At 35.2% G+C, this 19703-nt stretch overlaps 2 protein-coding genes across 18 annotated transcripts in view; one reads left to right on the top strand and one right to left on the bottom strand.

Moving 5' to 3' along the window:
• PARPBP (PARP1 binding protein) overlaps positions 1 to 19703 on the top strand; it is a 289156-nt gene that overhangs the window by 67960 nt on the left and 201493 nt on the right. For 15 of the 17 annotated variants that reach the window (XR_008437136.1, XR_008437137.1, XR_008437132.1 and 12 more), the window contains exons 12-13: positions 5975 to 6078; positions 14402 to 14546. The gene's annotated coding sequence lies outside the window, so the exon portion shown is untranslated. Of the gene's footprint in view, positions 1 to 5974; positions 6079 to 14401; positions 14547 to 14743; positions 14781 to 19703 lie in introns of those variants that run through there. The other 2 variants (XR_008437144.1, XR_008437131.1) reach the window with 2 other exon arrangements.
• Positions 9273 to 19703, bottom strand: part of IGF1 (insulin like growth factor 1) — a 51910-nt gene continuing 41479 nt past the window's right edge. Inside the window, exon 4 of the mRNA XM_053977709.1 lies at positions 9273 to 14515. Within this exon, the coding sequence (XP_053833684.1) occupies positions 14456 to 14515 (60 nt within the window). The 3' untranslated portion in view covers positions 9273 to 14455. The remainder of the gene's footprint in view (positions 14516 to 19703) is intronic.

Raw genomic sequence — 19703 nt, 5'->3', positions numbered from 1 at the left:
TTTTCTAAAGAGTTTAAGAAACTGATATAACAAGTCAGGAAGAAATAACAAGATACTGGAAAAGCACTGTGTTGTCATTGATTGATTCTGATTTTTTTACTCAAGCTCCCAAGGACAATTTACCTGTATTTGATACTATTGTGCTGAGTGATATTGGGAAGTTCTGTCCAATCCATAATTAAATAAAAATTAATTTATCACATTTGGGAATGTAAGAGGCGTAATGAAGGAGGTTTTTAAAATAGTAGTTGGAAATTTTCAGCTTTAAGTAAATAAGTTACTGTGTTTATTTGCTGCTGGGAAGCTTGAAGAAATAGCAAGAACTGCAAGGAGGAGTGCTCATGAGCACTTGCTCATGGCCTAGGTTTACTCTCACACAAGAAGGCATATAGTGTGAAAAATATTTTCTGAGAGATTCTCTGGATGGATAATTGTTAGAATGTGAGGGATGGGAAAGAATGTTTAATGCTGATTCTTTTTGTACAAAGAAACTTGTTCGCACAGAACACAACAGTTGAAAAAGGAGCAGAGAGTAAAAAGGAAAGTGCTTCCAGTACTGATGAATGCTAAAGATAATGCCAGCAAGGATAGTTTTAGAACAGGACATATAATAACTGTCATTTTCTGAAGCAATAGTTTGTCAAGGTACTGGAAAATTCCTTTCAGATGAAAATTCAATCACACATTTACAGAATGTTCTTTTCTTATGGTCTACAGCTTCCTCACGAGGGGAAGAGGAGGGGCAGGCACTGATCTCTTCTATCCAGTGACAGGGCCTGAGGGAACTCCATGAAGTTTTGCCAGAGGAGGTTTAGGCTGGATATCAGGAAAAGTTTATCACCCAGAGGGTGGTGGGACACTGGAACAGGCTCCCCAGGGAAGTAGTCATTGGAGTTCAAGAAGCATTTGATCAATGCTGTCAGGCATATGATGTGATTCTTGGTGCTGTCCCATGTGGGGCCAGGAGCTGGACTTCGATGACCCTTCCAATTCAGAATATTGAATGATTCCATATTGTATTAGCTTCATGTGATTATATATACACTTTCTAGGAAGCTGACTTCATCAAATGGTGGTGGCAGCTCCTCAGTCAACAATGTTACCTGAAAAGTAAAGATCCACTTGCATAAATAAAACAGAAGGTGTAAGGAAATTAAAAATCTTTGTGTTGCTAGGAGTCAGTGAATAAGCTTACTCTTTGAGAATGCTCCTTCAAAAATCAAAGAAAAAATATGTTGATTTGCATTTGGGGTGGGTTGTTTTTTTGTGGTTTTTTTTTTTTTTTTTTTTTTTTTTTTTTTTTTTTTTTCTCCATTGGACAATGGAATAGAAGAAAGTAAAGGAAAGGAGAAAAGTAAGACAGCATAAATGGAAACTAGCCAAACAAAATCTAGTCAAGGGAATTTTACTCTGGCAGGGGAAGAAGTTTGAGCTATATGAAATATATGAAGCCTGAAAATTTGTAAGTTGTAATTTATCTGAAAGGCATATAGTAATTTAAAATCCTTAAATGAAATACAGTTTAAATGTACCACATATTAAATATTGTTGAAGAATGTCAGTGAGGGAAGAAAAAAGAGAGAAATTAAAAAAAGAATAAAAGTCATTGCAAAGCCTTCTGTTGAAGTAGCAAGAGGCATATAATGAGTTCATGAAGGAAAAAAATAATATATCTATATTAATAAAGTTACAGGGAAAAATATTTCTGGAGTAAGAATTTTAATAATTGTATCAATATCACTTTCATTATTGAGAAAGTTTTTTTTTGTTTTAATGGACCTACTTATGGTATATATTTATGTACTGATTAAAATAACTTACTGAGTCTTGGCCCAAGACTTGGATGACATTTCATCCTGGTAATTCTGTTGCTGCACAGGAGCTTAGAATAAATAAGTTTAAAGAACCAGTCTGTTTCCTTTTAGAAAGGAAATAGAAATGCAGGAAGACTAAAAGAGAAATTATTCAAACCAGAGATTTTCTTTATTTAGTGCCCAGGAAAGTTCCAGTCTGTCTCAGAATAGGGTTGACTTTATCCTCAAAATTACAGGAGTATTCAGAGCCAGACTTGCTATATAAAGACACGAGCTGTAAACTTGGAAAATTTAAAAAGAAGACCCTAGATGTCAGTGGTTACCTCTGAGGGCAGTAGAAGTGTCCATATTTCTACAGGAGATCTAAGTTTGTAAGGTGCTGGTGAAATTCCTTGACTCACTGGAGGCCTTGCTAGCATGCTGCACGTTCAGCCTTAAATTATCTGAATTTTGAGATTTGAAACAGTATGGATGGTAGGATAGGTAGAGCAGAAAGTGAGATTAAGTATAGGGAAGGCATGTTTTAATATTAACTGGTGCAGTGGTTCTGGCTAGCATGGCAGAGAATATGTAATATTTGAATGAAGTTTAAAAGATGGGTAAAAAAAATCAATGCTGTTTAAACAAAACATGAGCAGCAGGAAATATGTTTTGATAGTAAGATTTATTTACATAAAAGGCTACTTGAAGTGTTTTGTCTGAAGTCAATTGCTTATTTATTGATTACTAAACAACAACAGTATGTGCTTAAAGTAGTACAGGATTGTTTTCAGCATGTTAAATTACCAAGAAATTTACTGGCTGATTTGGCTTTAGAAGTTATGTGTAGAAAAAAAATATTTGAAACTGGGAAGTACCAACAATGATAACAATATCCAGATGAAGATCTGCAGGAAAGACAATAATATAAAGCACTATTTGGAAAGTAAAAGTTTGAAGAATGTGAAATGAAGAAAACTCTCCCACTTGCACAGTATGAATACCATTTCTATTGGGGATTCTGCAGGCAAGTAGTTTTAATGAAAACAATATGAATTCCCACACAGGTAAGAGACTGATTCTCTGTAATTTTATTTAGAATAAAATTGACAGAAACTTAAATAATTAAGGAAAAATGTATCTGAAATACTAAAGCCTAGAGAAAAACTGAAAAAAAAAAAAAATTGGCAGCTTCTCTGTGGTCTGTTAGTGCTGGAAACAACTGGTTTTCTCTGCTCTATCTGCTTTTGAACCCAAAATATCTTCAAGTGATTATAGTTATGTTGTGTGCCATGAGAGGCTGAGGGCATGCTTAAAGGTGTAACACTGGGCACCCCAAAAATTCTGGCATTGTGGCTTTGCCTTCTCCCCCTGTAAATTTTGAGCTAATTGAGGGATGTGCAGGATCAATGGGAGATCTGATTTCATTCCATGTTTAGCCTGATGGCATTCAAACCTTATCTCTCAGCATGCCCAAATCAGTAGACTTTACCAGCTTTTTTTGTTGCAAGGGCTGGGAAGACATTTGCCACTTTCCCTACTGCATCAGGTCACCATGTGATGTGGATCAGGTCAGCCTGTGAAGTGGATCATGTCACCAGCAAGAATAGGTGGTATATGGAACAGAAGGAAAAAGCAAACAAAAAAGAGTGAAAACATTGCATGAGAGATGAGATGCATGATACATGCTGAGAAGCAAGTCCTGGAGAGCTTGGAGTCTGATACAAAGACAGTGCATTTTAATTGAAATGGTTGTTTTATTAAAGATTAAGTCCAAGCACTCCCTAAGCAAACAAAACCAGCCCAGTGGTAATCTGAAAATCCTGCTTTAATCTTTGTTTTATCTCAGTTTGACTAACACTTCTTTTCCTGATCTGTTCAATTTCTTCTCCATGTTTTGGTTGTCAAAATACAGAGATGACAAATGACTTCTTTGCAGAAAGCCGGTAGAAAATCTGTGTACGGCTGATGCATTGAGCAACATGTGGGGAATGTTAATAGCTCTGTCACCCTCTCAGTTGGGAAAACACTTCTCAGAGGTAACTCCTTTTCACAGAAATGAAACATTGGCTTAAAATCACCACTAATCCACATCATATTTTTACGTGTTATATCTCTCGTACACACTTTTTAGATAAAAGCTGTAAGAGCCAAAATTTAGGCAATAATGTCAGAATAAAGGGTATTTTAAACCAAGTAAAGCTGTATGAAAATATAGGACAAAACCACACATAGCTTAATGAAGTTGTCCATGTATATGCAATTCAGTATATTCAGTATAAACTTTGCACTAATAAAATAAGAATGTCTTCCATGACATTATTAACTGCTGTTGTTGTTAGTTCTAATTTTCACTAAGCTTCCACAAGTCCTGCTGGTCTTCATGTAGCAATGGTTCTCTAAATTGATTTTTTTTTCTTTAGTTTTGATGCAAAACCTGTTTCAAGTTAGGGCAATAAATAAGAGGATTTCCAAGTAAGTCAATATCCAGATTTGGTTAATATGCAGCAAATCTTAGATAAAAATTGCTATAAATTAAATTCTCTGTGTCTGAGGAAGCACACAGCTGAAGAAAGAGGCCAAACACAGTTATTTTTTATTTTTTTCTGAGCTGTTAGTAATTTCTTGTACGTTTCTTCAATCTGTGTTCTTATTTTGCTTGTGTTAGCATAGCTTGCCATCTTACAAGCTGTTCATGTAAGATTAAAAACCTGTGGTAATGCAATACATATGATTAACAACTTTAAAAAACTGTGATTAAGATTACAAATAATGGATTTTTACACTTTTCCTTGGCTGCATTGACAAACCCTCCATTTGTGACCTCTGTTGACTGAATCTTGTCATGTGAATGTAAGAATGAAAATTGTTGAATATTGCTGAGTAATTCTTTTTAAACCAAAATCTCCCTAAATTGCTCAAGTATTAGGATAAAACAGTGTGGGTTTAAGCACTATTGCCTGTAAATGTTTGAATACAGAGAATTTTGTAGGAAGGATATTATTTCAGGGGTTGTGCACTTAGAGATTGTGCATTTAGAAACCAGAATGTCTACTATGGCAGCAAGATAAAAACCCAAGGAGTCAGAGTAAAGATAAAATGGGGTAATCAATCCAGGAAACCATTTTACCCTTTGGCTTAAATCAATATCTAGGGAAACCTGCTAGAACAAAGCAACATGCAGTGAAACTCCTACCCTCCACAGATTCACAATTTTGGGACTTGGGCCAGAGGCATTTTTTTTTTGTCAGTTTTTGCCACGGTAAGGCTGTCCTCAGGCCTTCCAGCACTGAAGTTCACTGGCAGGGAGGAGCATTTCCCACAACTAAAGTAGATGGAATTATGAAGCACTTCAGCCAAATGGAGATACACAAATGTTTGGGACCACATGGGATACATAGGAGGGTGGTAAGGGAGCTGCACTGTGGTGTTGTGAGGCTGTTCTCAATCATATTAGAAAGATTAAGGAAAGTGTGTGAGTTTAGTGGCTGAAAAAAGCGAATACTGCACCCATCTAAGAGCGCCATGAGCTGTGGACATGACCATTGAAGGACAGGTTGACTACTGCATAGATTACCACCATCATGCCTGATCAGTCTGATTGCCTTAATATCACCTATAAACTATGCTCTTACTGTCCACCCCTTCTCCTGCTCGTTTAGGGAAAGGTTGAACTCTGAGGGTACTAGAACAGATCGCATCAAGGTTTCACATATGGTGCCACTCCACCATCAACTGGACATTCCTGCTGATGTCTCTCGTCTGCTTTTTAATCAGCAGTGTGCAGGCATGAAGAACTTGCCTCTCTTTCCACGACAGTTCAGTGTTTAAAGAACTTTGGATGAGGGACCTAATTTACAAACACCTTTTCCTTGATTAGCTTCGTGTTCTTTTTAAAAAAAAAGAACTCCCAATAGATTTCTGAAGCTTACCTCACAACAACTTCTTCCGTTTCCTGCAAGATACCATATTTTTCATATAGTATTTATTCACCTATTCACAGATTCTGTTCTTGAGAACAGAAGTGATAGAGATCCAAGCCAGATATTGGCTACTACCACTTAGTTCTGTTGTAGTGAGGAGCTTTTGAGAGACCTCTGTAAACCAGAGTTGAGTCGTGTTCCTCTGTGTGTGAACATGGTCAGTTCCTGGTCATTCACTTCTATCAATTTTATCTATAGGTTCCATAATTTCATCTGGTGACACTTCCTTTCATCGAGGCTCTTGAGCCACTTTCCATGCCAGTTCTATTTTAGGATGAATGGAGCCTGATCACCCTGCTAAGGTATGTCCTGATTTTGGTGTATTCAGAGAAAATTGAAATGTATATGCCAGGGAAGAGAAAGGAAGAATGCAAATTGCTGCAAAATCTGCATGGATGATGAATTTTCAACACAGTTTTTATTAACCATAATCCTTTATTAGACCTCACAGAGGTGTAAACTATACATACAAATACATTAGAAAGATACCCTCTTAACAGTAATGCTTCACATTTTGGACCTGATACCAAGAGGGTTGCAAACATTTCAGTACATTCTACAAACCAAAGGGTGCATTAGCCTTTATGTATACAGAGTGACAAAGCCCTTTACTGAAATCAAAGTAGATAAAAGTGAAAATCAGTCAACTACCTCTTTCAACCTTTACCTACCATAAATGCATATAAAAGCCTTTAAAAGCATGAATACACTATTATTTATGGAGCATAGTTTACTGTTCTAGACAGCTCATAGAGAGAGGGGAAGAGAATGGTCAAGATGGCATTACATGAACTGCAAACTAGCAAAACTTCTTGATTTTTTTTTTTTTATATTTGTACATATCAAGAGCTCCATTTTTTTTATTTATTTGTTGTTACTAGAAAAGCTTATAAGTGCTAGATGGGGGGAATAGCGCAACAAAGACATTGTTGAGGTATTTGGGGGATTCTGCAACACAATGATGTTACATACACAGTATGAAATATTATTTGTCATCAAGTAGTGACATTGTATTATGAGTAAGCACGAGAAAATAAAAAAGAAAGAATAAATCCAGTTAGAAGTTTAATAGATATTTAAATGGTTTCTAGTAAATGAACACTTAACACTTGTCACTGTTTGGTTATAATGACTTGAAATGTTAATAGTAGGATTATTCAGTAGTGAAATCAGAAACTCATGTATCCACATTCATGATTTGCATCATGGAAACCCCAGTTTTAGACAGGATACCAACTGAGGTCCAACACTGAAGACAGAGAGCACAGTTACTCCTTATGGAAAGGCTGTCCTGGAAAGCAAGTGCTACTAAACTCTTTGTTTAGCATTCTGGGTGGCTTTGCAGTAATTTGGGAGAAAAGAAAGCTTATACACAATTTGATTATCAGCAGCAGGTGGTGCTGCTTCTTCTACTTTGATTTTGTTTCCTGATGTCCTTAGTCTTGATAAACATGTTTAATATTCAACCCTAAGACTCCAAGGATTAAGAAACTGTGAAACAGAACCATCACATTCTGACAAAAGCAATGAAAGGTGTCAGACTACAGGTGAAGCTGTTCAGAATATAATGAAGTACCAGTGTGCTTTCAGTGGAGCATTTTATGACTCATGTCTGATGAGATTTAGTTTAATCAGGCAACTATTATCATTATACACTTTTGAGAATTATGTTTTTCACCTTGTTCAGGATTTCTATAGAATTCTGTTGGAGTAATTCCTTAGAAATGGTAATAAATGAAAAGATATGATTTATACACTCTGTCGTGCACTGTCACTTTCATGTGCTGTATTCTGTTGAAACTTATCTATGTGGAAATAATGAAGAGAACCATAATTCTTATGCAGCATTTATATCAATTGCATTTGAAATTCTAGTGTAAAAAAAATAGTATAGAATTCACTGCTGTGCAAAAAACAAGGACAGTTTACCTCTTAATTGATAATGCTTTAGTCTGTTGGTTTTGGGTCCTTTGTCTTTGATCATTGTTAAAGTGAGGGTTTTCACAACATAAGTCAGGTTAATGCCAGTAAACCAGGAAGAGTGGAACATTCATTTGATTTTTAAATGTACAAAGTTAAATATTTCACTACAAAGTATGAGTTTCATATAATTAGTTGTTTATATAGTTATCTGAATAAACATTTTTTCTTTAACATGAGTACATGAAGCATGATTTTGTCAGGACAGAGTCCTTTTTGTTCTGCAGGTATTTTGTTGCTGCTTAGAGGAATGAAATTATTCTAATGAATGGAAAATACAATAAAATGCAATGCCTTTGATTTAGTTAAAAACTGGTGGGAAAAATTATCTGTCAACTGTATTTGTTTTGTTTCTTAAGAACTTCAATAAAGTGTGAATATGTAGATATTTTAGGTGGGTATATACTTGTAGGAAAGAATGTTTAGCAGCAGAAGTATCACATTGGTGCTTTTTATGACTTTTGTGAGCCAAACTGGCAAAATAAAAAGTTAGTGAAGAACACAGAGAAATCAAAAATTATTATAAATAATTTGGGATAAGGAATTTGCTAAGCCTTTTCCACCTCTGATACAGTTAAGGGTGCTGTAGAGCAGGATGAATTAATCTTACAAAAATTATAAATGACAAATTAATAGTTGAGGTGATGACAGAAAGTGTAATTCTGCTCTGTTTATATTACCTATTCTTACTTTGAAGTGATGCTTACACTTAAAAAAATCACACTTAATAGAATTTTTATGGGGAAAAATTAAATAGAAGATGAAATTTTAATGAAGGTTTTTATAATATGGCCCTCACAGTTAGTATTTTATATCTGCATCTAATAGATAAATATATTTGCCTGATGACAATGAAGAGGTGTCTTATGGTTTAAATATCTGGTAATTTCTCTAGGTATGAAAAACAAAGACAGGACCTAAATTGTGACATCCATATTACACAATGTCCTTCTAAAATTAGATTCCAGTTGGGTTACTGAATATAATCCATAAGATCTGAAGAGAAAAAAGCAAGCATTTCAAATTTTACTTGACAGGAAAAAGAAAAGCATAATATACATGTGCACACACACATACACATAGACATGCACACACTGTAGCATTGTCTATACACACACATATATATGTACATGTGTCTATATATGTGTACATATACACAACTACAGCCTTTATGCAGCTAGTGTAAGATTTCCTAATGTAACCATCAGGGAGGTCCTTCCTATTTTGACCTCTGCCAGAATGGCATCTCTATACAGCATGACGTGTAATCAAATTTCAGACATTCCCATAACACCCTTCATGTAAAAACAAAAAAGTCAAAGATTTCTATATATCAGATACTGTGTGTTTGGGCATTTATAATCCAGCAGAATATTCCAAAGCTGTCAGAAGCAAAAGGTTTAGTGTAGGAGTAGAACAGTAGGACGGGTAATAGCTTTGTGTTGAAATCTTTCTTTCTTTCTTTCAAGATAAATTTAATCTAGTTGCTTTACTGAATGCCACTTCCACACATGAATTGCATAATTAGTAATCGCATTAAGAAAAATTCTTTATTTCATGTGGATTGTACCCAAGAGGAAAAATTATCACTCAAAAGCCTCATCTCCTCCCCTTTACCCCTTGCCCCCAGAATCAAAACAAAGTGAATCAAAGCAAAACAACCCTCCCAAACAAACAGACAAACAATAAAATAATGTTGCAATAGTATTTTAACTAAATTTGCTGGGCAGAGCAGGAGGGAGGAAAAACATTGGTTTTGATTAGAAGTTGCGTGTTTGGAAGACTAATTTCCACTGACCAGTATCCTAAAAAGAGGGACCAGTATAAGTAGACCCCCCCCAAATAAATTATTACTATTCCTTTTAAGACTAAAAAATAAAACATTTTAAATATATTGATTATACCTTCATCAGAACAACATAAGTATTCTATTTGTCCTATAGGTGCCAAGAATCTCTTTTTGGGCTTAACTTAGCAGAATTTCAAAACAAAAAAATTGAAATGTGAAATTTTGCGCATAAGGATGTTCATAGTGACCACATAAAGTAGTAAAAAAAAAATAATTCACAGACTGTTAGCCATATATTTCAACTTTTTCTCACAATTTGGAACTGGTGAGAATTAAAAGAACCAACAATTTCCTGTTAGGAATAATTTTTTTCATTCCTTGTTAAATTCAGATATGCTTCCATCTTTTGTGGCTTTTAAGAACATTACATTTTGGATTATGTGCCATAAGTAAGAAAGTAATCAGGTAAAATTAAAAATGTGTGCACAGTGAAAATCTCGATCATATCATGCCACCGACCAAGCCAAACTCTACACTGATTTCAGACTAGAGTGTGGCTTAAAAAATCTCTGGTATGATATAGGACTTGCATGATCTGAAAGACTTTCAGTCACATCAAGGCTTTCCGTTCCCTGATTTCTAATTCTTTTCTTCATCAGAATTTCTGACTTGGAATAAGGATTCAGAATTTCATTTAAAGTCTATGAATTTTTGTGGCATTTTGACTCTTATTCCTGCTCACCTGTATTGATATAAGATTACTTTGCTGTTTTTTGAGTGACAAAAAGTTGAAAAGTTATGGCTTAAAAATAAAATAGTTTTATTTCTATTTTAATAACCATACCTATGTAATTGTCATTTTCATACATTAAAAAAATATTTATGCTTATTTATGCTTTCTTTTATATTTTAGTCAAGTACTTTCTTAAACAAAACAATAGCACCACTTTGGCATTGTTGGCCAAATCAGTAACAGGTAAAGCAAATATGCAAATACACTTTCCTGATCTTGTCATATCATGCACTTGCTTGTTGAATGGAGGGCCAAGAAGACACAGTGCTTGGCCTGAAGTCTTCATCAATCAGCTTTAACCATTGGTACTGTGAGAACAAGGAGTTCAGGGGGCAACTGGGCATGGCTCCTACTTGTGTGTGGAATTCACTTCTGTAAAGAAAGCTTACCATTAATTCACCTTTCAATCTTACCAAAAGGACCAGCAGGGTAAGCTGCCCTGAGAAAAAGGGGGCTATTTTCATGTATCTACCAAGACTGGAAGCAATATCCCAGGCTTTGATTTTCTTGTCTCTCTTGGCTGAATGGTAGAAATAAGCTCATATAAATCTTTCATGGATATGGAAGTGTGTGTTTCTAACTACATTTTGAGCAGAATAAAGAATTTATTGATTTTTCCATTTAAACTCTTAATGACTAATTATGTTTTCTATGGAGATGAGACTTAAATTTTGTTACCTTGATGAAAGAGAGATACTAAATGAAGTGGGTTTAGATCTGAAGTGCTTTTTAGACTGACTGAAAATAATGAGGCTTATATCACTTTACTTATGCATTTCAGTGGTGTTCTGTGTAATACTTAGAATTTTAGATCTATTCTAGAAAGCAAATATCTGTGATCTCTGTCATGTGACTTACACAATAGGGAAGGATTAGAAATGGGCTTTTCTTTACCATTTCAGTGATTTATGAGAATCAATAGCATCTGATGAGAGCCCCGTTCCTAAATATCTGGAGTGCTTTTAAAAATCCAGCTGAACCTTTAAATTTCTCTAATTAGAAGTTTTTCAGACTGCTTTCTACTTTTGGGAGGGATGCTTTGGCTCATGCTTCAACTTCTTTAAGTAGGGGATTCATTGCAATTATTAAGCTAATGCAGCCCTTTATCTTTCATACTAACTGGTCTACCATGTGCTCCCTGCCATATGACTGCAGGTTTCTTATACAAAGTGCATTCCCCACCCATGCATTTCTCACCTCTGTGGAGCTGAAGCTACTTCCCATTTTGTGATATCATTTATTCTCTAGTAAAGCAAAGTGTTGCCTTTGAAGTTTGCAGCTCTTCAGTATTTGTTTTAGTTGCTTTCAAGAATTATTCTAATTTGTTTAGATAGTTGTCAAATTGCGATAAATATTGCAGTCTCTGAGTGACATTTTCTAATTATGGTTTTTCAATAGGAGAAATACGGTGGCATGAATGTGAGTGTGTGAATCCCAAGATAAGACCAAAAATTTGAATTAATTTACAGGAATTAATGCAAAATTATGTATAGTTATTCAGTTAAAAGCACATTCAGTAAAAAAGTTATCTACAAAGAAACTTGCTGCCACAGATATCTCAAATTATTTTTTACACTCACACCTTTCTTCCCTCTTCCCCTTAGAACTTCAGAAGAGATAGGGGACAGAAAGAGTCATAAGGCATGAAATGGAAATATGTATTATATCTGTGACATCAAAATAATGGCTTGTTCTTAGATTGTGTTGCAGAATTCTTACAGCCATTAAAGTAAAAGTCCTTCCCTCTCCATCCCCCCTGCCAAAAGAAGGCTGTAGGAGCTGTGACAGGTATCAGAATTGCTAACTCTGTTTATTGAATTGGTGGTAAATAATTTAGGTTAGTTTCCCCATCTGTTTCTCTTTACTTTCTTCCTTTTTCAACATAACTATCTCAGTCAGTGAGAGCTGTGACATATTCTTTTTATTCATTTACTGTTCTACTTTTACATTGCTATGGCAGCTTATTGTGCATATAGACATCCATCTCACAGAAAGCAGAGGGTTTAAAGAGTTGTATAGGAATACATTGCACTTGTTAAAAATACAAACCACAAACTTTCTATGGGAATAGAAAAGGAACTACAATAATTTGTTAGACTTTTATGACCTTTCCTGCTTGTTTCACAAGGGACTATTGAGGAGCTGTACATATGCAGTCTGGAGAGAACTTTCTCTTATGTTTAAGTCAATAGTTATCCACTCCCTCTTTTGCTTTTAGAACCCTTCCTTCTCCTGAAGGGATACTGCAGTAGAAAGTAAGGCAGATTTGAGCAGCCTTCAAAAGGAGATACTTCCTTTATAGATATAATCTGCCACCTCCCTATCTGCTCCCTTCATACATGGTTTTCCAGGCCCCCTTTGGAGCTGACCAAGAGATGCTTCATCCCTTGCCTGAGCCTACCAAATGCAGCATGATGAGGGGAAAAAGTTGAATGGGACCACAATGTAGTTCTTGGACAGGGTGGAATAGTGCTTTTCTCTTCCCTCCCTCTTCCTCTGCCTTCCCTTCTCTCACAGACAGGTTTAATGTTCACCTTGGGACACTGTTGGCTGCTTATCCCCTTCACTGCTTGGCCAACACACACTGAGCTGATTTACAAAAAATGCAGCAGAGGACACAGTATTATTCAAGGCAGAACTGCTGCAGGGCCTATCAAAGTTACATGGCAGGGATTATCTGGGTATCTCTGACTCCCACAAGAGCACATGAATGGCAGCTGTAAGTGGGGCTCTAAGGGTGTTATGGTTAATCTCTCATTGAGGACTCATTCTACACTAGTAATTTGGTGATTAGACTATGTTTTCTGATTTACAGAGAGATGCAGCCGAGCTCACAGTCAGGTAAACCACATCTGATTGTAGGAAGAATTAAAATAGAGGGGAGCTTGAGTACTCCTTTATGATAGAACACAATGCTGATATTTCAGGAACGTAGGCTGGTGGACTACTCTTTCAAGTCACTTGTTTTTCAAATTGTCTTTCGAAGTGTCTTCTCTGGGCCTACACATGAGTTTGCGTTCCACATAATCAGACGTCAAAACACCACCCTTCAAGTATCTAAAAGGAAACAAGTATTTTCTTTTGAAGATGGTAAAGTTATTTTTGTGTTGAAATCGGAAACCATTTTAGTTAATTTAAGCTGAATATTTTTGTAAGTAATTTGTTATTTAATCTTTGGCTTGGTCTTTCCATATTTGCTTTTACCTATTACTGTTTTGGCCAGACCCTTTCATGTAACAAACTATAAAATAGCACCGTTGTACTATAAAACAGAGATTTTTTACATACTGTTTGATATATGTGTATTGTTGATATGTTAAATTTTACATACTGCATTATATGGAGGAAGAAAGAAGTTACCTATACTGTTACAAAACAATTACCTGGAAGAATCATTACTGGTTCGAGAGCCTATGTATGCTTTAACTGCTTTTAGAAATATTTTGTCTCACAAACTGCAAAAAAAAAAGTTTGCATGTTTGCAAGAGAAGGAAGAACAAAACCGTCTTAAAACAAATGCATCTATAACCCATATTTTGTCAAAATGCCACAGATGGAATTAATGGATGTTTGAAACTGTATATGTTACCTTACTGCTGCTGTTACTGGGAATGTCAAACTGTGCAAATATGAAGGGGTAGACAAACAATGTTTTCAGACACTGTAAAACAAACAGCCTGTTGCTTGTAAAGAAGTGCAAATAAAAAAACACCACTTAGACAAGGCTGATGAATGACTCCAGCAGCCAGTATTCGTAGGTTAATTTAGTGCAATTGGATCCATCAAAGGCCCATAAATTTGTAGGCTTTTGAGGGGCACAGGACTTTAAGAGTTTTTGTGCAGGACATTTAAAACAGGTTAACAAACAGCAATATATCAACCACAGAATTTTTTAGCTCTGGTCTGGTTAAAATGTTCTGTTCTCTAAAGACTTAATATTGGAATGTTTAGTTGCATTGTTCACTGGGAGAATGCCCATTGGTTGAAATTGCATCAAGCTTTTTAAAACAAAGGGGTTTTTTTTTTTAAGTCTTCCAATGTTTAACAAATAATTTATTTACAGCAAAGTATCCTGCAGATGGCACATTCATTCTTCATTCTTGTGGATGGCATGTTCTCACATTCTGTAGTTTCTGTTTCCTGTGTTCCCTCTACTTGTGTTCTTCAAATGTACTTCCTGAAAGTTTAGAAAGAAAAATTCATTGCAGGTAGGTTTAAATACATTGTATGATCACAAAACTTATAATAGTGGGAAAACTGTTGTCCAGAGTGCTGGAACTGCTAGACAATTGTGTTTTAATCAATAATTCAGTTATCTACAGAGAATTTAACTATGCAGAACTTCTGTACCTGAAATTCTCCTAGACATAAACACTTTGACTGTTGTCATTCTTGATCTTGGTAGAGGAGACATCTGCTGCTGGAAGCTGGATGGGCTTGGGGATACAGCAGGTACCAAATATTTCCTTTCTTTCCCAAACATATTTGCCAAAGGAGGATGTATAGGGGCCAGGGAATTTTTGAGTTGTAACTGCAGGATTTATGGAATCTCCTGAGCTTTGGCACCGGGTATTTTCAAAATTGCTCTGCTAACTACCTATTGCACAGATGGCATAATAGATTTGTTGGATAAGACCTTGAGGAGGGAAAAAATTGTGGATTTTCTGTAGGAGCTGCAGCCATATAATTTGTATTTTCAAAACAGACAAGGTGATGTGCCAGGCAAATCAAGAGAGCTTTAGAGTGAATAAAACCCTCAGTTCCCTGTCATTCTGTGCACAGGCCAGCCTTCAGCAGCAGTGATGGGAGTGGTATATACATTTCAATTTAATTTCCTTGTTTGCCACTTTAGTAAATATTAGCCAGGCCCAAGACTGCATGGTCTGTATCAGACCAAAGCCAGAAATTTTAAGTGACTCTCCATATTTATAATACTCATCAGAAGTCAAATTCTTAGTTCAGTGAAATTGTGAAATTGCAGGGGTTTTTTTTCCAAGAAAAGCAAAAAACAAAAAAACAAAAAAACAAACAAAAAAAAAAACCCACAAAACACAAAAAACCAAAAACAAAAAACCAAAACAACAACAACAAAAAAACCAACCCTCTGTAAAAGGTGAAGTCATGTGTATGCAGTTCTACCACTGCATTAGCTTTTATTTAAGCCCTAAAAATAAGGAGCCTCTAAAATTTAAAGTAATAACATTTTATTGCTTTTCTAATGGACAGAAATAAAATAGAAGATAATTTGGTGCATTGGTTTTTGTGGGTTTTTTTAGTGATTTCCCATAAAAAATACTGTTCTACATATAACTGTTCAATTTCCCTTCAGTATCTATTAAAAAAAATAAGAAAATAAGTTAAAAATAAAACAAATTAGAAACTTTCAAAAGATCACAAAACTTGAACTCATAGAGAGCTTATTAATTTTCACTGGATTTGTATTGGCTTCTGATGGATATGAGAGGAATTATTATTTTAAGTATGTAAAACAAAAATTAGGCAGTACTAGTAATTGTTAACTTAATTATACCACTACCAAGTATAAAACATTGAGCCAAACTAGGATTTATCATCACTGACAAGCCAAAGTTATTAACAGCAAAACAGTCATAATGAAGAAATGTTTTTGTTAAGAATATGCCATTATAGACTAGATTAATCATCTAGTCAATATTTCTGTGAACTGTTCAGAAAGATATTGGCTTGTCCTCATCCAGTTTTGCTAATATTGCTGTAGAATACCATCAATAAAATACAGAATCAGAAATGTCAACAGAATTCTGCTTATCCTTAAATAGAATATATTTTGCTTTTCATTGCCTGTTTCTCTTCCAGCTTTTCCAAAATGACCTTTGCTGCTTTTATTTTTTCCTAAGTTATACATTAGTTTTCACCCTGAAGAGCTCATTCTGGGTGAATCTTAAATTTCAACTGATTTTCATTAAAATCATCATTGCAGCATTTCACAGGAGTCTGCCAACACTAAGGATCCTGCCTTATTCTACAAGGCTTATATTGGTTAAAATGAACTAAGAAAACAGGAATTTCTTTACTCATATGCCCAGTTTTTTTTCTACACATCAACAAAACAAAATATTCTCCTCAGTGCATCCCTGGGTGCTCCTCCTTGAAGAGAGTTTACTAGCATATAGGGAAAGCTATATGCTTCATTTTATTTGCCAAAAGCCATATATTCTTAAAGATTACAAACTCTTGATCTATAAAATAGACAGTGAGAGCCTTGAAATGTAACAATAACCATTTTGCATTGCAGTGACTTTCATAGTATAATTAGATCGAAAATTTACTGTATGTTTTGGAAATGAAAATATAAAGTCTCTCTGCTACTGTTGTTGTCTGACTTTCAAATGGTTTTATCATTCAAATAAAGCAGGTACCAAGATGCAGGAGTGTTTCACTTACAGATTTTGATAATGACATGTAGGTGGAAAAAGAGTTGTCATGATACAGACTAGCTTTGAAATTGAAGGAAGGATGGCAGGCTGTTTTAGAACACTTCCTTCCCCAGAATCAGCATTTTGATAAATGACTACCACTAAGTGTACTGGTAGTACCATGCATGCCAGAAATTGCTTTGACCAACATAACACATTTTTTTCAAGTATGAAATACTGAGACCACTGGGGGGGAAAAAAACCACAGACCCCAAAGCCAGGTGTGAATGCCTGAATTAGTTTCTCAGACCTGCATTTGGACTGGAATAGAAAAGTTTGCTTTGTTTCTCAAGTCTTTGAGAAGAAGGCAATTAGAAATAAAACTGCTCTGAGCTGATATTCAGACCCAAAGACAATCTTTGAGATGCAAAGAGATGCAAAATGTGAGCAATGTATAAGTCAGCTAAAGAACAGGGAAGCAGACTTCTAGCCCATCACCTTCAGCATGAATCTTTGGAGATAAGGCATTATTAACAGTAGGGTAACAACTACCTCAGTAATGGTCATTTGACTGAGCTGGAAAGGTACTGGGAAGCAAGCAGCACATTCTTATCCCATTAGGGCAGACATTCAAGCCTCATATTGGCATTGAAAGTTCCCTTGCTCTACTGGTAATAAATGGAAAGTCTAATGTTTGTAGTAACAGGCATGATACCTCAGCTATGAATTCTCTGGGGTCTCTGAAAGCTTTCTAGTTCTGTGGGCAGTGTGATCACTGACATAAAAACAGGGCTGCAAAGCAAGCAATGGGAGAAAATAATTCTCTGAAAAGGCCAAGTCCTTCTATCTGTTACACCTAAAAGTTCACTCATTGGCTTGGTAATGTGGCGTGGCTTCAACAAAAATTAGGATTGGTGCCGTGGTGCATATTTTGGCCTATGAAAGTTTCTGAGTTGATACTGAGCCAATCTGCCAGTCTTAGAAAAATTAATGAGAAATAATGCAATACTTTTTCTGTTTTCTTAAACTAAAAATACTAATATCTTTTCCTCTTCTCTCTTAGTCCCACTCAGTATTTATTTAAATTTTGAAGATTAGATAAAATATGAAAAGTATTTTTGAGAAAAGCCACCTCCTATTCATACTTTGTTGGTTAATATATTTATCACATATTTTTCACATATGAGACCTAAAGAAGAAAAAGGACTGTAAATCTGAGGAAGAGCAGAATTATATCTAGATAGGCACCTCTTTTCCCATTTTACTCAGGTTGCAAGAGGATGGCATGACACTATGTTCATGAACAAGTTCAAGTTGTGCCAAGGCTGGTGTAGATTGGATGGCAGGAGAACTTTTTTCACAGAAAACATTGTCAAGCACTGAAAAAGGCTGCCTAATGAAGTTGTGGAGTTATTATCCCTGCAGTTATTTAAAATATATGTAGATGTGGCACTTACAGACAGAGTTTACTGGTGGACTTGGACTTGCTGAGTTAATGGCTGGACTCAATGTTCTTAGACTTCTTTTCCTACCTAAATGATTGTATGGTTCTTTTTTACTGGATTTTAAAATCAGCCTTACCAGCCTTCACGTTCAGTAGTAATTTTCAAGGTACCTCATAATCTTTAATTTATAAGAACTTTGTGACATTGTTTCTGTGACACTGCTTCATTTGAAAAGGTCACAATCTTCCCTCATGTGGAAATTGCTCAGTTGTTTCCTTTGGTGGGGCAGTTGTTTTTCAAAGAGCTACTCAATAGTTTTCCAAATTGCCATAAAAATTTAATTCACTTAAGGATAATTGACTAAATTTTAAGCATTTTTCAGAAGAGAAAAACAAACAAACAAAAAAAAATACAAGCTCGATAGTACCATGAAACTGAAGACAGGACTTAAACTCCCCTTCTTGCTCTTGTTTTGCACTTTAAAACTCTAAATATAGTGTAAAGCTAGGAGAGACCATTACTTTGCTTTCCAGCAGAAATACTGAAACTGTAAATAAGGGAAGATCCCTACTTCACTGAACTAAGATCATCTACCAAATTATACCTAGCAGGAACCATCTGCACAAGGAACTGGGGAAATAGACCACTTACCGAAGCACTAGAAACACTAAAACAAAGCCCCAGATCCTGGATTTGTCATTTAAAAAGATTGAGGAAATGCTGAACAAAGACTATCCAATGTATGAAATGCATAAGAAACTGATTCTCCATGAAATCTGAGAGGAACTGTACAACCTCTTATATATTGCACCTAGTCCTACCTTACATCTTGCATCTAAATATGAAAATTTTGAAGAGGTTGTATATATATAATCATAGGTATATATATTCACTTTCTATGAAGAAGATATAGAGCTCATATATAGCATATCATATTGAGAAAAACAAATTGTTTAACAGAAAAATAATTTGACTTAAGCATGTCTATTATTTTAGTAAAAATCAGTGGCATATCAACACTATGAACTAGCTCAATATATTCATCTTGGGAGAAAGTATCCAAAAAAAGTTTGAACATAGTTGCCTTACTTAATGGTGGCATGTACAATGGACTGCAAAAAGAAAAGACAAAGAAAAAAATTAAATGAGGATATGTACCAGTTTTTCCTACTGAATTCTGCTTCTCTTCCCTCCATTGTACTTTCCTTTTACCTGTCATAAATCTGAATAATAGTTTCTCCTACCTGTTCTGTATTTTCATTTCCTCAAAGTAATTTACTTCATCCACAGAAAAAAAATGAAAACTTGTTTGTATTTCCCATCAGATTTGTTATTGTATTGCCAAGTTCCTATTGAGAAGCAAGTATGATTTCTTTTATTCTGTTCAATATGCTCCTTTTCACGTACAATTTCCTTAAAGGTGTTTTCTTTAATATTAATTTGTCACTAATTTTCTCTCTCATCTTCTAAAAATTCCATCCTTTGTTTGTGATGCATGTTGGTTCATTCAGTTTTGCAATATTTT

This window comes from Vidua macroura, chromosome 5, assembly GCF_024509145.1.
Source record: "Vidua macroura isolate BioBank_ID:100142 chromosome 5, ASM2450914v1, whole genome shotgun sequence".
Lineage (NCBI taxonomy): Eukaryota > Metazoa > Chordata > Aves > Passeriformes > Viduidae > Vidua > Vidua macroura.
Note: the sequence above shows the minus strand (reverse complement) of the source record. Positions and strands in the feature narration are given on the sequence as shown.